The sequence below is a fragment of the Numida meleagris genome, chromosome 3, assembly GCF_002078875.1.
Source record: "Numida meleagris isolate 19003 breed g44 Domestic line chromosome 3, NumMel1.0, whole genome shotgun sequence".
NCBI lineage: Eukaryota > Metazoa > Chordata > Aves > Galliformes > Numididae > Numida > Numida meleagris.
The window spans coordinates 92,245,216-92,266,667 of NC_034411.1; the positions used below are offsets into that span (position 1 = coordinate 92,245,216).

General features: G+C 40.7%; 2 protein-coding genes across 6 annotated transcripts in view; one reads left to right on the top strand and one right to left on the bottom strand.

The window, feature by feature from the left end:
• Nucleotides 1-3,905, top strand: part of TDRP (testis development related protein) — a 28,977-nt gene extending 25,072 nt beyond the window's left edge. For all 3 annotated transcript variants that reach the window (XM_021391256.1, XM_021391257.1, XM_021391258.1), the window contains one exon: nt 670-3,905. In XM_021391256.1, the coding sequence (XP_021246931.1) occupies nt 670-1,015 (346 nt within the window). In that variant the 3' untranslated portion in view covers nt 1,016-3,905. The remainder of the gene's footprint in view (nt 1-669) is intronic.
• The window catches only part of FBXO25 (F-box protein 25), a 50,652-nt gene continuing 43,089 nt past the window's right edge, over nt 13,890-21,452 (bottom strand). For all 3 annotated transcript variants that reach the window (XM_021391039.1, XM_021391038.1, XM_021391037.1), the window contains one exon: nt 13,890-15,015. In XM_021391039.1, the coding sequence (XP_021246714.1) occupies nt 14,926-15,015 (90 nt within the window). In that variant the 3' untranslated portion in view covers nt 13,890-14,925. The remainder of the gene's footprint in view (nt 15,016-21,452) is intronic.

Consider the following 21,452-nt stretch of genomic DNA (forward strand, 5'->3'; position numbering starts at 1 on the left):
ACCTACCACCAATATTTTCCTACTAAACCGTGTCCCTCAGTACAACATCTAAATGTTTCTTGAACACCTCCAGGGACGGTGACTCCACCACCTCCCTGGGCAGCCCATTCCAGCACCTGACCACTCTTGCTAATATCCAACCTGAACCTCCCCTGGCGCAACTTGAGGCCATTCCATCTAGTCCTATTGCTACCTATTGTGAGGGAGAAGAGGCCAACCCCCACTTCACCACAACCTCCTTTTAGGTAGTTCTGGAGAGCAATAAGGTCTCCCCTGAGCCTCCTCCAGTCTAAGTAATCCCAGTTCCCTCATATGCTCCTCATAAGGCCTGTTCTCATGGGTTGGGGGTGGGGAGTTCTATTATAATAAATTGTCATACTCAATCCAGTTCTGTTTTCCCACTGCAAGAGTCTGCTGTGCTTAGCCTTACACATATAGGAAGTGTTTTTCCTGAAGATGACAATTATGGATGTGCTGTCATAGAATGACAACTGACTTCTTTAGTGAAGATGCAGAGCTAGCTTTGGATAAAATTCAAGATGCTTCAGTTCTGTTGAATAAAAGCATTCACTCCTATAAAACATAATAATTTAATTGAATGTTATTAATAACTGTTACATGCATCATTAAATCAAGAAATTAATCACCTCATCATTGTTATTTTTCTAGAACAAACCTAAAATTAAAGGAAGAGATGAAGTCAGAAAAGAAGCCAGGTTTTTGGGACAGTTTGGTGATAAAGCAGAATGTCCAATCTAGGAAACCAGATGAGATTGAGGGCTGGGAACCACCACAGATTACTGCTGCTGACTCTGCCAGTGATGCAGCAACTGCATTAAGTGACTATTCAGCCTGGTCAGGCTGGGAAGATGAAACCAAAGGCTCCACAAAATACACAAACCTGGCCAGCTCAGGAAACAGTTCCAGGTGGAGTATCAAATCGGCTGGAAAGCTGGTTAGTATTAGACGTCAGAGCAAAGGTAACCTTACTGACAACTGGGAAGAACTGGAATGATGCTGGTGATGTGAAATACTTGGTAGGTAAGAAGAAAAAGGTTCCGTGATTTACTTGTGTGTTTAAACCAAAATCAAATCTGCTCAATATTGCACCTTTATACAGTACTTTGTTTTATTCAGATTGTTACAAATTTTTGCTCACCTGATAGTAAATTTTCTTATTACATTGTTAAATAGCTATGTTTTCCACACTAAAAAAAAAAAAGTAGAGAATCTATTTTGTGCCTATATTTCACATTCAGACTCTGCGGTTTGTTCGATTGTTGGTTTTACCAAAAAAATGAGTAATTCCGTAGCGAATGTATACACTGGTTGTAAATTTGACTGCCTTATGTAGGAACTTCCACTAGCTTGAGGTCCTGATTTATTTCCTGGTATTTGAGGGTCACTCAAAATTTCAGTTTTGATGTTGTCCCTTTTAAAATAAGAATACTGATCTGTAGCTTGCAGGAAAAATGCTTATATTTAGTAGACTGTTTTCCAAATCTTCAGCCTCAGCATATGCTTCAGCTTGTGCGCACGAGATGCTCCACTGTCACAATGTACTGCGTGTGAAATGGGAACATACGACTCCAATGTAATTCCTTCCGTCACGGGAACTTCACCAGTAGTGAGGTCAAATGGGTCTTCCAGAGCTTTTTGTACTGAATGTTGTTTGACAAAGCTGAACTTCTCAGTTTTTAAGATGCATGTCATGCCAAAAATAGAAATGATGGAAAATTTGGCAAGCGGCAGTGGGTAGAGTGTAAGATCTCAGTATTCAGTATGTGTAGTCCTGAATCTAAGGATGAGTTGCTTCTTATGGAAGGATAAACGGTTTCCTTTTTACAGTAGCTGGTCCCAGTTCTACAAACAATTCTTTGTTTTGTTTCGTACAATTTGTTGACTGCCCCTCACCCTTCCCTCCATAAGCAGTGATTGAATTAGACTGGCATTTTCGGGATAACTGAGCCATTACAAGGTTGTGCATGCACACAATTTCTGAAGCATTTTTCTTAGAAAGCTCTGTCTTACTTGCTACTGATACTTTCAGTTTTGGTAAAAGGGGGCAAAGTGTTAAACTGGAGATTTGAAATGTACATAGAATACTTAAAGTGCCTCTTTCTAGCATATTGTCTCTCATCAGCAGCGCAGCCAATGTCAGATCCAAAGTTGGTTTCCGTTTCACTTCTGTGACCTATATAAATACTACTTTTAACATCCATGGAAAACAAATCAAACCAAAAGTTTCATGGCAGACATCAACAGAAGCCTTTTCTCTCCTGTTTGTGAAACTGGTACAACTGAACTGAAAACTTGTGTTGACTGCCTAGCAACATGGCCAGTACGATAGAAAGATCAGATTAGTATTTGAGAGAAAATCAGCATTTTTACAAGGAAATGTATACCTTTATATTTAATAGATATTCTGTAAACATATTTTTGCAAGAAGCTTATGCTTATGGAAAGGGATGCATGCAATTTTCTTCTAAGCTCGTACCTTGTTTCTCTTACTGCCACATTATTCCTTTCTTAGTGCCGTCTTTCTCCTCTCTCTTCCAATTTGTGTAATGGTTTTCTGGCTTATGGTTCCTGCATTGGTATTCTTTGAAGTGTCCTGTTGAGATGTGCCTAGAGAGATGTAGCAAAATGGATTTCTGTCGTCTTTTGGTTGAGTTTAATAGGATGTTCAAAGATATTGTTCTTAATTTTGTATAGAAGAACATCAGTGTTTTGTGCTACAAAACAGGATCTTGCAACTGGCAAATGTATTTATGAAATTGGCGTTATCTATTAAAAAATACAGAGGAGAAAGAGTTAGCATTTATACTGAGTTATTTAGTCCGTGAATAAACTCAGTGTTTGCCTTTGGCAAGTGCATATGCTGAGGTTAATTATAGGAAAGCATTAGGGTTCTTGGGTAAAGTATGCTGCATTTTATAGTTAATGGAATACCCTCTAAGCCAAAGGCATGAGCTGGTGTTTAGTTTGGTTGTTGGTGCTGACCTAAAAGACCAGAAGGAGATCTGCTGGCAGCCCTTGGTATTTTACCCTCCAAGGTAGGCTGAGAACTTTTAATTTCCCTCCTGAAGAAACTATTTATACTGTGACCAGTAAAGATTTTGCCTTGCACATTATACTGTCAAGTGCCTGTTTCTCACCTTGATGATGTGTTTGATGCACAGCTTAACTGCAAAATGTTTTGATTTGTTTTTAAAGTTACGATAAAGACTATGCTCGCAAAGCTGAAGCCTAGTAGAAAACAAAACTGTACCCGAGTGGGAAACTGAGATATGTAAACTTAAGGTATGACTTCTTGATGGAAGGCTTGGTGTGCTTTCCAAGTGGTATTTCCTCAGAAAAAAAAAAAAAAAACAAAAAACAAAACATTTTAAGGATGAACATTAATAAATTTAATATAATTTATTGTTATGTTTTGGTAATGTATTTGTCTTGAGAACTCACTGATGTGAGCTTTTCTTTTCTTGTGTTTATAAACTTGTCTGAATTCTCAGAATGGGGTCCTCTTTTCTTTTACCTTCTTTGAACGCTTAACTTCATTTACATTTATGGGCTTAAACTATACACGGCTCCATATGTGGAATAAGTGTAGAACATGTCCCTTAATATTTGTTTTGAAATTGCATTTCAATCTATGTGAAATGGTTTAGAAGAAGATAGCATTGAGATTGTATAATAAGATTGCACAAAATATAGTTTATATTGCTTTCTCGTAGCCAATCTGCATGATTGTTGGCGTGGTTTTAACGGGAATTAAAAGCTTTGTGTGGCTGTAAGTAGTCACTTAACTCTAAGCAAAGTTTTCGGAGTATTTTTATTTATTAGCATTATTTGCAAAAAGAAAAATAGTATTTTCCATATGAATAAAGATTTAGTTTGAACTGAAATGCCTTACTCCTTGATCTTTTGTTCCATTTTGTCAAACGGATTTATTGCCAACTGCGTGGACGTAAGTTATGTTGCTGTAGGATATGGCCGAGGAAGCAACAGCTACCTTTGTGTAAACCAGTGAGTCATACCATTTTAAAAGCTACAGCATCCTAGATTTAAAGCATCACCCATTGGTTTCGTACTGGGAAGAATTTGATAGTTTTGACAAAAAGAAAATGTTTTTATTAACTGTATTTATTGGTTTAAAAGTAGTTTATTGGCAGTTATGAAAGCTTGGGCAGAGCAGGATTTTTCCTAAAGATCTCACTAGCCACTTCTAAGCTGGAAGACCCAGAACGCTTGTGTGTACGCTGGCTCTATAATGAGGTGAGACCCACACATCCTGCACTGTGACAAAAGTTAAGTATAGCTGCTGATACCAGTAGATAGATACAGAAAGGCTATTGTCAACTTCTTGTTCTTCTAGTCCAGTTTACAAACTTTGCATCATCTAAACAGACATAGCAGGGATTGTTGAGGCAAAGTACTTACGGAGTCATAGAATTATTAAGGTTGGAAAAGACCTCTGAGTCCATCTAGTCCAACCACCAGCCCGTCCCCACCATACCTTCTGACCATGGCCCTCGGTGCCACACCTACATGTTTCTTGACGCCTCCAGGGACAGTGACTCCACCACCTCCCTGGGCAGCCAGTGCTGTTGCCTCACCACTCTTTCTGAGAGGAAATCTTTCCTAATATCCAACCTGAACCTGCCGTGGTGCAACTTAAGGCCATTACCTCTTGTCCTGTCACTTCTTACCAAAGGGGGTGAATTAGCTGAAAGAGAAAATTTTATTCATTCAGATTGCATTCTTGGGGAATAAAATTCTTCCATAGGGATATCTCAGTACACAGGTAGGTCAACTGCACGTTTGGGCAGAGAGAGGGAGCAGAGGGATGTACATTTCCAGGCTGTCATGGGACAAGGAACCTGCCAAAGTCAGATAGCACAGCCTAGGTGAATTATGGCAACGTCTCAGCTTCCAAAACTTTCTGAAGTGCTTGTTCATGTCAGTGAATGTCAGCTGACAAAAGTCTTATGTCCTATCTCTGTAAAGAAAGTCTGATGAGAACATGAATGGTCTTGAGCTTTTAGCTTTTTTTTTTTTTTTTTTTTTACATCTAAACCATTCTCATTTAATTTGTTTCATTTTTCCCTGAATGCCTGCATGCCTGCTAGTTGGATTCTGATGTGCAAGTGCCTGGGAAACAAAACCAGCTCTGTAAAGACGGAAAACAAGTTCCTAAAAGGCTTAGTCACTAGTGGTAGTTTGCAAAGGCTTTTATCATTAGTTTGTCTGTCTCTCTTCTTAAAAAAAAAATATTCTTGCAAGGTGACTGCTGTGCGCCATACAAGACATGGAATGGAGCAGACAGGCTCTAGATGAAGGACTGAAAAACAGAGTTGCATTTATTGTAGCCGCAGTCAGCATAGTAACACAGGAAAAAAAGTGCTGCTTCAGTTGCTGCAAAGCAGTGAAGAGTCTGAAGGAAAAAACATAGGGATAGAAATAATAGAGAATGATATGAAATACACAACAGCAAATGAAGCATAAGGAAAAGCTTTCCTTAAGATATTTACAACTTCTTACTGCTGATTCCGAATAAAGCAATACCTGTGCTGTATTTGGGAAGAAAATTCTGTCTCCAGTGTTTACTAAGAGCTGCTAGAAAGCTACTGTATTCTTTTCAAGTACATAGCAATCTAGTAAACGCTTGGCTAGCACCTGAATTTTTATGCTCTAGAGAACTAAGTAACACTAATGAAAGCTTAATAATGCATTTTGAAATACGAGCTTGCAATTGGAGGGGAAGAAAAAAAAAAAGGAAAAGCATTACTCTTTGCAGAGAGAGACACGTGTCTTTGTTCTTCAAGACTCATTTGTCCACTACTGAAGATAATGGTGGTATTTTGCTTTCTGGTGCCTGTAACCCATCGTGTTGAGAAGGCTGACTGAGCAGCTGAGGTTAAATACTTTTTTTCAGAGAATCGGCTGTTAGGATTGTTTGGGGTTGTATAGTAAAAAAGGTCAGATTCGAAACAGACTTGGTCCTTTCAGTTAGCGATGGCTTTCAGCTTCTCTCATCCTCCCATGAAAATCTCCCATGTTTTATTTTGAACAGCTCGTTTGCCTCAGAGCCTTGCAGTTCTCCCCAAGATTACATCGCTGAATGCTCCTGGTAGTGGAAAGATGGAGGAAAATGGAAAAAAGAAAGGAGTCTTGTTTACGTGGAGTCCAAATGTTGTTCTTAGTGTAACATTATATATATATATTTTTGCTACTAAAGCTTTGTGTGCAGGATAATATTAAGTATTGCCTGTTTTGTTTTTATACTTGTGTACTTTCTTTGTCACACATGCCAGGACTGCTCTGATTGCGTAAAGACCTGATGGCTGCTGCTTCTCTCCTGGCGGACACCCATGTTTAGCAGACTTGCACTCAGCTGAAGGCCTGTAACCAGTTTATCTTTTGAACATTTGGGCAGAAACTTGGCAGCCAACATTTGACAGGACAAACAAAGGAAAACGAATCAAGCATCACTTCCCATTAGGAAGTAAACTATTGTTTGATAGGATGAAGCACAAGATTTCCAAAACTGCCAGAAGTCATACTGCAGATGCAGTCATGCTTTACATAGAATTAATTTGAAAATTGGAGATTTACTTTAATTTTTCTTCAATTTTTAAACTTACCATTGCTTGTCTAAGGTACAACTAATTCTAATGTCTGACATATATATATTAAAAGTCCTTTGTGTGGTCACAGGCCTTTACTGAGGTTTGACAGGCGTTGGGCCCTGTGGTGCCTGCCATCGCAGTCTGTTGGTACAGCTGAAGAAATTCTCATGAATCACTGCTGGGAGAAGGAAAAAAAAATATATCACCTGTGGGTCTTTATAACAAAAAGATAAGCCATAGCTGTCTCAAGTTTCCTGTCATGCTACCGCCTGCTGAGCCAAGTGCTGTGCCAAAGTGGATGGCAGTGAGGTCATGCCACGGGAGCTGAGCTCCCAGCCCATGCAGTGGGACCAGCAGTGGGGCAGAGGTGGTCTTCGGGCATTATTTTTTTCTTGGTTTTCCCATTAAATGATATGATTCTTGGCTGTAATGACCAGTTGGTGTCTCCTGTGCACAGGTACAAGATGTAGGTGTCGGCATCTTGGCTGTCTTTTCAGGGATGGAGATGCCTTGAAGATTGGTGCTGCATAACCCATGGCAAGGACTTCTGCAGGTTCAATCCGCATTACAATCCCTACAGATGAGACTTAATTTGTCTAACAGAGTACTACCAAGATGATCAAGGAACTGGAGCACTATGGGGAGAGGCTGGGAGAGCTGGGACTGTTCAGCCTGGAGAAGAGGAGGCCCTGGGGGTTCCATCAATGCCCATAGGGGAGACTGCAAAGAGGATGGAGCCAGGCTCTTTTTAGTTGTGTCCAGTGTCGAGGATGAGAGGCAATGGGCACAAACGAGAACACAGGAGGGGATCTTCAGAAGCCACCTGGACGTGGTGCTGGGCGCTCTGCTCCGGGTGCCCCTGCTCTGCTTGAGCAGGATTTGGGCCAGATGGACCCAGAGAGCACTGCCAGCCTCAGCCAGTCTATGACTCTGAAAAAAAACATAGAAGGCAGAGACAGGTAGTAGAAGACTTTAAAATGTAGGCTTGAAAGATGAGATATGATGAGCTTGCAGTAAGGACTGAGGTAGTGGTAAGCTGAAATGATGGAAGTTTTATTTGAACTCAGCAGCTCCTTGCAGTGTTCTTCTTCCTTACATACCATGCTTTCAGTCTTCTCCCTTTCTCTGCCCTCTGACCAGATCCTCAGACCTTTTAAGCTTAAGAACTTCCTCCATTCTTCCCTTTCTTCTCTGAGAGTGCTGGTTTCAGGGTGCTACTTGAATCTGTGTTCTTAATTTCAAGACATTTTTCTTTCCCTGCATCCCCCTGATACACACACATTGATCGTGTTACGTGGCTTTCCATTTATTTTCCTCTCAGGTGTAACATACATTTTCTAATACAAATTTTCCTTCTCTGCTTTAGTTCTCAGTTATTAAGTTCACTTTGAATATCTCTTCACCCTCAGTAAGTGTGGGACATTTTCTGGTTTTGCCTGTTTATTATTGTCCAAGTGAACTTTCCCCACAACTAATTTCTTATTAATTTAACTTTTGGTCACTGTGTGCTTGTAATCTATTGATTAGGCTTGCTTTCAGCATTTGTCTTTCATTTACGCTTTTTGATGTCTTACATGATTATGATGATTCCTCACTACTGTCAGGATATTTTTTGTTTCCTTCCTAGTGGATGAATTACAGGCTGGAGGTCAACTTTGTTGCTTTTCTTGTGTTTTATTGCCTCTCAACCTGTTTACCTGGTAATTTGGGAAGTGTTACTTGGGCCTTGCCTTGTTCGGAATGGATGAGGCTGGAGCTCTGTTCCTGGCTTCCCTCCTGCTCTCAGCAGGGAGACTCTTCACGAGAAGGAGACCCCACCACCTCCCTGGGCAGCCTGTTCCAGTGCCCCATCACCCTTACAGTAAAGAAGTTCTTTCTCATGTTCAGATGAAACTTCCTATGTTACAGTTCATGCCCATTGCCCCCTGTCTTCTCGCTCAGCACCATCAAAAAGAGTCTGGCCTCATCCACTTGGCTCTCACCCTTCAGATATTTATAAGTATTGGTAAGCAGCTACACCCAACTTTGGAACTTTGGCATTATATTGAAGCGTATCTATTTTTAGGGACCCTTGCTGAAGTATTACTTTGATAAATTAGGAAAGTTTTAAAGGAATGCTGTCAAGTTAAGGAATGGACTACAGGTTTACAGCTTGAAAAGGCTCTGGTTGTAAATGGTCTAAGAACAACTGCGCCTTGTCTGAAAGCAAATGGGGTCTGACACCGGGGGGAGGGAAGTGCCTCAAGCTTCAGCAAGTGAATTATTCTTCCTTTATTACTTTGTTATAAACTATAGAAAAACAGCCTTCAGGTGGAAAGCTCATCTGAAAATTGAAGCTGAAGTATTTAAGTAAACTTAGAATTAAGTAGCAGCTCTTTGTGTATGCCCTGGAAATTGTTAGAAAGGCTTTCAGCTGAAGGCACAATGACTACCCATCAAGTACAACAAATAAAAAGCTGAACATGTTTTATTCATGCTTGCAGAGGAATGGGCACATAAGCCTGCAGGAAGTAAGCATTGTCAGCTTAGTGCCTGAAAGGGAATCAAAGGAAGCCCCAGCTTAGTGGCACTGACCTCTGCCATGTTCTGAACCCTTCTTGTACTCAGGTACAGTGCTAAAAGCTGTAAAGGTCAGCTTTCTCCTGCTGAACTTTGCAGAAGGTAGGGTTTACGTTCCCCTGTCTTCTGAGGAGCTGGACCTGGGCCTTGCAGCTGAAAGCACAGTGGGCAAAAGCAAATAGCATAGTTGGCCAATACTGGAATATTCCGAGTTGTAATTTAACGACTAGTTCCAAGCACTGGGTATTGGTTTCTTTATTTAATGCTGATATCTTTGTATTGAGTTGCCTGCCTTAAGTGGATATGAAGCCCCACACCCAGAAGGGAAAGGAGTGGTCCCTCAGCCCCTTCCCTTGGTGACATGCTGGGTTGTGCACGCTTGGTTGCGCCGGGTGTGCACTGGGACCTGCTGCGTGTGTTGGCCATGGTACTGTGACCCTTCCAGTAATTGAGGGTGGGCTGGAGAAAATTAATTATTCGATACAAGTGGAGGAGGTTCAGCAGAAAAGACTGAGGAAGGATGGTTCCATGAAAATTATCCCTAAAAGCATCAATTTCTCAGTTTGGCTCAGCGCCTCAAACTGACTGGAGCTGCAGCTGTGTGGGTGCTGCCATGGACGAGGCCAGGGAGGGTGAGCGGGGCAGCTGAGGCCCAGGCTCAGGAGAGGTGGGGAGGGGTCCCCGAGGAGCCTACCCTGCCTGGTGCTGGGCGGGGGGATGTAGAACATGGCATGGGTTTGTTCTGCTGGCATCGCAAATGCAACTTCCAGGCCAAGGCATCTGAAAAAATAATGTTTTAGCTATGAAGATTTGGGGTAAAATAGGAACTCTCATGTACTTAGAGAGAAGTGGGGTCACCTCTTCAGCTTTTCCATGTAAGCGGGAGGCAAGCTCCCAGAACAAGGTTCATACGCTTGGCCTTGCTGGAGGGAAGTCTCTGAACAAAATTTAAGCACCTGAGGCTGTTTTCAGTCTTTCTTGTTGCTGGACTTAGCGTCCTGTTTGCTCTCTAGCCATTGTAGAGTGCCTTCTTAGGCACTGAGTTTCCCCATCTGTTCAAGAAGCTGTGCAGAACTTGATTTGTTACGTTTGGGTTACAGGACTTCCACGGATGGGATTCTGAACAATCTACAACTGGCTGGGTGAAACTTGGAGGGTTTTGATGAACAAAGCTTCTGTGCCATTGTCTGACTTCAAGTGCTGAGGCTTAAGCAATATGTAACACTTCCCGTGTGTATGACAAGACTTACAATAGCAGTTGAGAGCAGTAGCATAAATGCAAAATGGATGGATTTCACCACTAATTCAATGCCACCTTTCCCTATGATATATTATTTTAATGCTTATTATTGGCTCAAAAACACAGCCCCATGCAGATGACTGAGCCAATGCAATTCTTTTTCTGCCAATGCTGGATCTGCAAATACGCTAGCCACATGCACCACTTACTTAGCTTTCTACAGCCAATCCCAAAGCTTTGTGCTGCTGCTCCCCATGACACCCTCTGCCTGCATCGCATCTGCCTTCCAGACAACAAAACACCTTTATTCTTTGGATCTTATGTGGAGTTCTTTCTGCAAGGATTTGAATTGCGTTTTGGCTTCTTCCTTTTCCAAAATAAAGTTTATGTGTTTCCTAGGGCTGGGGATGAGAGGAACACCTGTCCAGGTGGGAATGCTCACTTCCTACTTCTGTACAGCTCCCTACCCACTGTCTTTATAGTCACAGTGACTTTCCCCAGGATCAGGAGAACAGTGCTAGTGGGAGAGAATGTAATAGGGCAGCTCTGGCATCTCTGAGAGATCATAGAATCATAGAATGGCCTGGGTTGAAAAGGACCTCAAGGATCATCGAATCTCAACCTCCCTGCTGAGTGCAGGGTCACCAACCACTAGACCAGGCTGCCCAGAGCCACATCCAGCCTGGCCTTGAATGCCTCCTGGGATGGGGCATCCAAAACCTCCTTGGGCAACCTGTTCCAGCATGTCACCACCCTCTGTGTGAAAAATTTCCTTCTAATATCTAACCTAAATCTCCCCTGTCTCAGCTTAAAACCATTCCCCCTTGTCCTATCGCTATCCACCCTCGTGAACAATCATTCCCCTTCCTGCTTATACGCTCCCTTCAAGTATTGGAAGGCCACAGTTAGGTGTCCCCATAGCCTTCTCTTCTCCAAGCTAAACAAGCCCAGTTCCCTCCACCTTTCTTCACAGGAGAGGTGTTCCAGCCCTCTGATCATCTTGGTGGCCTCCTCTGAACTCGTTCCAAGAGCTCCACGTCTTTCTTGTGCTGGGGGCCCCAGGCCTGGATGCAGTACTCCAGATGGGGCCTCACAAGAGCCGAGTAGAGGGGGAAATCCTTGTTAGAATTAAGGACTGTGAGTGTAGGTAAGCAGGTGTGAGCTGCTGTGAAGAGGCTGGAGAGCTGGAAGGAGGATCCTATTGGTCAGAAGGATCATTTTAGTTCCTTTTGGACCTTGGCAGAGAGCGCCGTGGTTGCCTTTGAATTAGAGTTGTTTTTCAGGACTAGAACTGAATAAAACATCACCAGAGAATGTGAAGTGACCACATCCAGATGACAGAACTTGCTGTTGTAACTTTTCCCATTAGTGCAACGTATAGATGTGTATAAACAGATCCAGGTCTTGGGATAGAAGCTCTGGAGCAAAATAAACCTCTTCAGCTTTAGGACGGATTTCATACAGATTTCAAGGTAGGCTTTCCTCTTCAGAAGAGACTGCATTTCTTCACATATGAATGCCAGTTAATAGTAGACAATGAGTAGTGAAGGTTTTATTTTAAGGCGTAATGCTTCTCCTGGGTTACAGCGCTTAAGGTTATGTGAGTAAGTGTTGGCGGGAAGGACAAGGATATAAATTCAGGTTGTCAAAATATATTCTTTACTGCAGGTGAGGGATTAACAAGATCATTATCCTGAAGGTGAAGTCCTACCATCTCATGAAAAGCTTTCAGTAAAGCTCTTTGTAAAGCACTTTATTGAGCAAAATCATCGCCGCAGCCTTTCACTTAGGTGGCACAATTAAAATGTATCTTCTCATACAGCTGTTGAATTCACACTATGTACTCTTAATCAAGCTCAATGTTAGTCGCCCAGTCTAAGAAACAGTTCACCATATATTTAGTTAGATGGATAGTGGAACTACTTCCAAAGCTCAGTTTTGCTGTGTTAAAAGCTTTTAACGCTGCTGATGACAGTGTGACTCTGCCCTCAAGGTCTTCTTTGTTTAAGATTAGAAAACCAAAATTATAGCCCTGGCTTTAAACGCTTCTCTTGGGATGTCTGCACATCTCCATTTTCTGAATCTAACAAGCAAATTTTTTTTCTTTTAAAAAAGAAATTGTTTGAAAAGCCATCTTACTGGCTTCTGGAGCTGAGGCACCTCATGGACAGCAGTATGCCTTTGCTGCTAGGAGTGCTGAGAGGAGTCTGGGCTGCATTAGGCCAAGTCACACCAGCAGGGTGATCCTGCCCTCGTTCAGCACTGGTGAGACCACACCTAACTGCTGGGCCCAGTTCTGGGCTCCTCAGTACAAGAGAAGCATGGACATACTGGAAAGAGTCCAGCAAGGGGAGACAAAGATTGAGAGTTTGGAGCACCTTTCAACACACATAAACACCAGAAGAAAAAGGACGTAGAAGGTGGAGCCAGGCTCTTTCCAGTGGTGCCCAGTAGCAGGCCAGGAGCTAAGAAACACAAACTGAACCCCAGGAGGTTCCCTCTGAACACCAGGAGCACCTCTACAGTGACAGAGCACTGGCACAGGCTGCCCAGAGGTTGAGAAGTCTCCCCTTTGGAGAGCTAAAGTTCCTGGATGTGGTGCTGGGCACCCTGCTCGGCGTGTCCCTGCTGGAGCAGGGGCTGGGCCTCATGGCCCCTGTCAGCAATTCTCACACTCCTGGCATCTTCAGCTTTCCTAAAAGGGAACATTCAGCTTCAATGGTCTTTGATCAGACATCATCAACAAGCACACTAGGTACAGAGCTCAGCACTGCTCTTAGGACCTTTCATGTGAGCTTCTTGTACATAAAAGGAGGAGCAGGTAGTGGCTGTGTAGATATTTACAGGAAGGTCCACGAAGACTAGCACTATCCTAGCCCTCTTAAAGAAATGATTAATGTGTAGCAGTCGCCAACCACTGCAAGGGTACACACACTCCCATAAGCAGGAAAGCAATTTGCAAAAGCAAATAGGAGCTGCAGCTTCCTTCATATGTTTAGCAGCTGCCAGGCTTGCACAGCACTGTTATGAATGGATGGCACAGCCCCACAATTTAAAGTTACAATAACCACAGCAAACAGCTTAATAGGAAGAAGATAAACTACAAATCCCCGTGTTAAACTCACAAAGCAGCAGACTCTATGGATGAGTGGTATATGACTGAAATTTTAGTGAATAAAACTATCTTCCAAGGAAATAAATATTCTCTTCTCCTTGCACAGACTAATAACAGTCTATCTGTCCCATTAGACAACGAAATGCTGATACAATCTTCATGGGAAAGCAGTGGTACTTCAACTACTCGCATTTTTCTCATTCCATTACCAATTACTATAAGGAGCAGGTTATAGAAAAGTCTTATTATAAAATTCAAATGGGTTCATCTCTGTGCAAGACAGATTTGAAGGAGTAATAAAAATATGATTTATTACCCTGTGCAAAACTAGATTGAGAAGAAGCAATCAGAGAATAGAATAAGTTTTATTTTTCTGTACATTATGTTTTATTGGTTAAATTTCATCAAGAAAACCAAGATTTCTGCCATTTTTTTCCTGTACCTCTCTAAGCTTGGCAATTCCTTTTGCACTACAGATTAGAATAAAATGATTTCCTGGGGAATTGATTATCTGATTAACCTAGCAGAAGCTCCTCCTGCTCAGACTGACTGCCAGGATTTCCCACAGCCTGTAAAGTCAGCTCAGAGCCTCAGCTTGTCACATCGTGTCCTGCTGCAGTCTAGAAACAGGCAACTCCATTCCCATTAAATTCCAGTAACGTCGTCTTCTTCTTAGAAGATGAATTAATGCAGTTGCATTTGTAGACATAGCGAGCACTATAAATGAAAGCTCTAGCAACAGTCATAGAAGTCACTTTCCAGTAGCCCCACATCTGTCTCGAGTTATGGAGTATGCTGAGATCGGTTACATATTTAATAAAGTCCTCTTAAGAAAAATAAATACTTTTACATAATATGTATAAAAATTGGTCGATTTCCTCTAGTTATCTGTCCAACAACAGCTTTATTTTATTCACTAGCTCTCAACGATTAATGCCTTGTAGGTAACTGGTTTGAGTCCAAGGGAATTATTAACCTATTCTTTATCGTGGTGCAAATTATATGGAAGTGTTTTGAAAACAGTAGCTTAAAGAAAAAATTAGCAACAACAGAAAGAAGTCATTTGGTCCCTGTAAGTACAGTTTAACTCCAAAAAATCTTGGAAATTCCCTCACATAATTTTAAGCAATTATTAAGGCATCAAAATGGATTTAAAATTGAGATTAAAAAGATTATAGGTTTCTCAAAGATTTTTTTTTAATGTCCTCTCCTCAGCTCATTTCTGCTGAGAAACAACACTCCAACAACACCTGTCTGATAAGCTCCCCATGCTTTTTTTGAGCCACGACAAAACAAATACATTGCATGAAGAGCATAACACACCCTGCCCGACTCCTCCTCACAGAAATGACCACAACACAGGAGAACAGTTACTGAACATCTCAAAATTTGAAGAGATCAATGAAATGCTGAGGAGATACTGGCATGAGACAGGTGTTTGGATCACTGGCTGTGCAGGGGTGTCCTGAATCCTGCAAAATGAAGGAGAAAACATAAGCTCTCTTCATATCCATGATCTCTCTATTCCAAGAGAAAAAAGAAAAGCAAAAATTCACATATAGCGACATGCAACTATTTCCACTATAAACAAAGTGATAGGATCTTGCTTTTTCAGTAACTCAGTTTTTCTTAAAAATATTTATATACACACATGCACACCCCTTTTACACTGAACCCTTATGAAAACAGGCCTTTCCCATTTGACTGTGGTATTGTGAGACAGCTTCACATTTCAGGAAAAAAAAAATCCACTCTCCTCCCTTCAAAAACAGAGCCCGAGTCACAGCTCTTGGAGAAAAAAAGTACACTTTATTAAATGCCATTTAAAGAGCTAGTTACTTTTCTGAACCTAATTTGACTCTAATGAAAAACTGAAATCAACCACTACTTCAGGGGAAGTATGAGCTCCTTGGTTTCCAAGTGAAGGACAGACACCTTTCCCCAGTGAGCAGTATGTTTGATGACCCAGCCAACAGAATTTGTGTCATTTTCTTCCCAGCATCTTTTTCTCCTCTTTCATTCCTACCTTTCCCCAAACCAAATCATTGTTTGTACCTAAGCAGCTATAAGAAGATGGACAGGATGTGCAAATTCATGCAAAGTAAGGAACTGCCTCAAATCATCACCCATTGGTGTCACTTTGGGATAGAGAACACAGAAACCAAACCCAATTAAGAAACGGGAAAAGGAAGGATGTGGAATCTCATACAATAAAAAGAAAAGGAGCTGCCCTTTGGAAGGTAGAGTTCACAAGCAGTTGGGTCAGCTTCAACCCACGGGATGTTGATTTACAACTTTCTAAGAACAACCTGGGAAAGGTACAGTCATTAGTTTAGGGCTAGAGATTGTGTTCTATAGCGCACTGAAAAGTCAGTTTTCCTCTGGACTCTGTTAGTTTTTGAACTGGAGATGTCAAATGAGAAGGCTTTCTCATTATAAAGAAAACATAAGGTTGGTGAATTTAATGTCTGATTATTTAAGATTCTATTATGAATTATGACAAACTCAAAAGTTCAGTTCTGCACCTTAAATGGAATCCTCTACAGGAAAGAGATTGAGTTGTGATGAGAAGATCTCACACAGTTTGAAGTTAAATAGATTAAACAAATATCTTGATTAATAACACTGTAAGGCTCAGAAATTGTCATTCCAGGTTTTAAGAAGCTTCCCTCCCTTTTCCAGTGTTGATGAATTTACCACATAGGGCAAGAAAGCTACAGTAAATAGACAGTAAGAAGATCACAGACGACTGCAGTCTTCATTTCTTCTATTTCCATGGGAAATGAAATTACATACAATTTAGCTAACAGAAGGAAAAAAACCTGGAAATTGAACATTTCTTGTTTGGTATTTTCCATACGTAAGTTTCTGTCAAAGATGCCATACTCCCTTCCAAAGACTTTCCAACACTGAAGTGCATTAGGCCAAGCATATGTTCTAAACAGCACTCAGCTTTTCCAATGGAAATGGTTACTCTATACATGTGTTTATTATCTGTGCTTTTTCATGAAACCTGTAGATGACTATATGAAAATACCACATGATACCTCCTCATCCTTCCACTTATTTTAATACTTACTCTATTAATAGGGAAAAAAGAACAGAAACAGGCACTTCTACCTGGAGTCTAATCTACATAGGGAAGACAGCAATAAGAAAGTGAAGTACTTTTGCTCATCTGGAGATGACATTTGCATGGAAGGGAAATGCTATGGCAGAAAAACATTCTCAAGGTAGTTGCTAATGTCTCTGCTAATAATGATACCTAATATCTTGTCATGGGTATGACTAAAGCCTCCTGGTTTCCAGGAAAAGAACATCATAAGAATTAGGTTACTGGGAAAGAAGTTAGGATTTATCCTTCTTTAGTGCTTATTTATACTTTTAAGTTTTCTTCAGATCCAATAACAGATCAGTTCCTTGCTTTTTTTTTTACTGAGATTAAGTTATAAAAAATGGAAACTGCAATGCTACACTAGAAAAGTGATGTAGATTGAAAAGAAGAATCATAAGCATCCTGTATTCATGTGCATTTCTGTTTCCAGAAAACTCTTTCCCTTGAAATTACATTCACTAATTACTGTTCATTAGTGTTAAAGTCAGGTTGATTTTCAATATATCTACTTAATTTAGAATTCTGTTTTAGCTTTAACAGAAGAATTCACGAGGAAGAATGTTTACTGACAAGTGTAATTGTTTTCTTCCTCAGATTTTATCACAATTGCAAATTATGATGCTCCCAGGACAACTTAAGAGCTAGTCCTTTTCTGAGTAATTATTTCCACCATCTCTTCATTGAGAAAACAACATTAATTGCCTCCCTCACCTTCCTCAGTCTTGCATAGCCTGTCTTGGGAATTTCTTTTCAGAGAAGAGACTCTTATGAAAGAGTATGTGGAACTACAGTATTCCACATAAAATAAAATCCATGTTAGTACCTTTGCTTAAAAGAATGTTCTGAGGTTTGTATTACTGTTTTCAGACTTCAGTACTGAATTAAATACAGCAGGGAGCACATAAACAATACCAACAATGAGAGACCTGTTTCTTAGTGAATTTCAGTAGCACACTGCACTTTCATTATATGCTGAATAGCAGTCCCCAGTTTTAATGGCAATAACAGCAAATATGGCAGTAATAAAAAACAGATTATGAAAAACAGAGAAGGAAAGTCACCGCTGCCTAATCTCACAGGGACATGAAAAAAAAGCATTCCTGCTGAGACAGGGAAACAAACAAATATCAAACAAATAGAAATGAACACGTCGTTCACATTACAGACTAGTCAGCACTGAAAACAGATGAGACACAAAAGAAATACCTTGAGTAACAAAGCAAGGTGGTAGTCCTTTGAGATCATGAAGAAGGAAGCAGGAAGGAGAGCCATAAAGTAAAAGAAGTAAAGTTAAGGTTTACTGAAGCTAAGGTTTATGTGCCGCTTAAAAGTTGTCTTGTGGCAAATCACAAACAGCTGAGGAACCAAAAATCAGCACAAACCCTAGGAAGACTAAAACCACACATGAAACATATCACTTACAGAAAACAATCACAGTATTACATAAAGCTGGAAGCATTTAAAAAAGCAAAAGGTATTTCAACTTCTACAGCTACCCCAGAGCTGGCTATAATAAACTGAGTTGGCTAAGAAGATAGAGAAGTTACTCACAGTGCCAATGTTGCCTGGTCGAACCAAAGAAAAAGCGCAGTACGAAATAGTGTATGTAATAGCATCAATATAAATAGCATACAGAAAAAGCATTCACGGAGGCATTATCAGTCATAATTACTTTGTTCTTAATTCTACAGCACTGAAACTACGTATTTTGTTCACTTTGACTGGGGACAAATCCTCACTTCTCAAAGCAAACATGAAGTGCTTCTTATAGCCATTCCCTCCTTTTCAGCAGAACATTTTGTACGATGAATTTAAGAGAGTCTCCTTACAGTATTAAACATTATTTCGCTCAGAAGTTTTAAACAAATACAGCAATTCAAATGTCTCAAATGCTGCTTCTTGAACACTTTAAGATGATTGTAACATACTGAAATGTGAAAAGAAAACATTACTACCCTACTCCAACTGCTTGCCAATTCAGTTCACAGGTCTTCAGTCCCTTTTTCCACAAGGCTTTCTTTCAAAGGACACAAAATGAAGGACAGGGAGAATGTCCAGGGTCAAATTTAGTTAGCTTCTCTTGTTGCAAGAATCTGTATGATATTATCAATTTCATAAACTGATGAAAATTCTTCTCAGCAACAAGGCACAAGCCTACCTGTTGCTATTTCACAGCCTCGCTGCTCTGGTTCTTAGCAACTTGCTCTCAAGGATAAGTTTACTCATGGCTAGTTTCCACAACTTGCGTCAAAGCTGCCCCTTGCTTCAGTTATTTCCCTTTGTAGCCATGTTTATTCACCTCTTCTGTCTCTAGGAATTTATGGAGAGCAGTCATATTCCTTCTTAGCTTTACTACATCCAAGTTAAAAAGAAATTCTACTAATCTTCATCCTTCAGAATTTTCCTCTGCAACTACTCCAATGTTGTACTTTGTTCTTGATTGAGGAGGGGAAAAAAGCAATTGCAATCTTGAAAAGTGTTCAGTTCATTGCCTGAAGTTCTTCTGAATGCCCTTGAAAGCAAAAGCTGCCTGATCTTTAAAGTGAAACACAAAAAGAAACAAAGTTTTTACATTATAAGCTGAATAGTCTAGTGTTTTCATTTGCTTCAAGACTCAAAAGCTTGCTACTTTTCCCTCTTGCAAAAGAAGGACTGGTTCTTTTAAGATTTTTTTTCTTTTGCTATACATCCAGTAGTGTTTAAGAATAAAAGCTTCAGCTGAAAACAAGAAGTGTGTGCATTACAGCTATGTCAACGACTCAGTATATAACTGCATAATAAAGTATGATATTGAATCTTGAATGAATTGCTAAAGCCAGAAATGATTAAGAAATATTGTCACCTAGCACAGAATTTTGCTAGAACTGACAGAAGTCAGTCTGTCCATGTCATTATCATCCCCCTGCACTTTGCTTCTCATCCTCATTCAAAGAACATGGGAAAAGTGAGAGACAAGTGACTCAAAAAGCAGAATTATTTTTCCCTCCATTCAATTCAGTGCAACTAGTCTTGCTTTTCTCACGTTGCCTTGCCAGTGTAAACAGAGGAATTTTCAGACCGGTGATTTAACCTTTTCACATCTCCGCCAATAAGTGTGCCAGCTGGGAAGAAACCAGTTCTTTTAACCATCTTTCAGTCTGAACAAGTGTTTATTTCAAGACAGAGGCAAGGCTTAGAATCTCAGACCTAGGGAAGCAAAAACCGAATGCAGGCTCACAGGGGCCTGAAGGTCTCCAGTCTTCTTCTCAAAGCAGGGTTAGTTCTGCAATCAGACCAGCTTGTTCAGAGCTTTTATCCAGTCAAGTCTTCAAAGCATTTGAGGATGGAAAACACGTGACCTCTTTGGACAAACTGTTCTCTTGCTTGGCTGTCCTCAGGGCAGGCTCTTAGGTTCTTCTGAAATGGTTTTCTCCACCCTCTCCTCACATGGCATGTCCTCAAGCCACCCAAACCATTTGGCCCTACCCTCTTTAATGCCTCCTCTAAGACACCAATGAATCAGATCAATGAATCCCACAAAAGGGAGCTATTTGCTTTCCATGCTCAGGGTAATAATTCAATTCCAAACAACCTGCTCCAGAATTATCCAAAATCAATCTATAGCCACAAGCTACTTAAGACCTGTCCAGATCTCCAGGATGAGGCAGTCAGTATTGCAAAGGCAATCCTTAGGTACTCCTCAAACCAAGGTACCTTTAACAGCTCACTCCCTTGTTTCATTAAAAATATAAACCCAAGAGAAGATACTACTATGCCAGCAATAAAATGAAACACTTAAGGTAAACAGATCCATTTGCAGAGATTCACTGCCTCTTACTGTCACATGGTCTCTGACATTAAACGATTTCAAGTATTTAGTCATCCACTTAAGTCCTGTACGTCCAATTATATCAAGATCAGAATGAGACAGGTGTACTGCAGAAAGCATTACACAGCAAAACCAGATTTGTTTGGGTTGTCTGATACTAGACATGCCCACTATTTGTGTATACTATTTGCTAACCTTTGCAATTTCCGCTTTCGGAGTGAAAGCTTTACCCTACAGGTAATATCCAACCCCTGGGCTGCATGCAGCCCAGCACAGCTCACATCATATCCCAGGCCCTGCCCTGTGCCATCATGGCAGCAGCTCTACAAAGCCATCACTCAGCAACAACCAAACAGTGCTGTGCTGTTAACCTTGTTTGAGCTGAAACCAGGGCACGGGGCACAGAGCAGTGCCAGCTTGAGTTACGGCAAACAGGTTTACAGATTTTGATACACTGGCTGAACACTTTCCTATGAAGAGCAAAAATATGCAGCCATGCCTTCCATTATGATAAAGCAGTTTGAAAACAGGTTTTTTTTTTGGTATTTTTGTGACTCCATTCTCAGTCAACTTAAGTATGTTACCTGCAAATTTTCAAACTGAATATATTGAGTTGCAATCAGATATTTAACTCAAAAAATCTGACCATATCTTTTTGGTTAACATGCATCTCTGTAAGCCCTATCTTGAAGAGAAAAAATATCCTTTGCTTCACAATCATTCACATCATCACTTCTTGGAAGTACATACGTTTGTGAACGACTGTTTTTAAGGATGAAGCACGGGAAAAGTTTTATAAGAAATCTGATGAGGACCCTGAGAACTCATTAAGATTTGAAACCACTGCCATCAAACCTAACTTTCAGAGTTACCTACATACATGCAGCCCAAGACAACTCCTCTTCAATCAACACAGCCTAGGCAAGTCAAAAGGTTGGACACACATGTCCTACATATTGAACAACATGTTACAACTTATCAGGAGG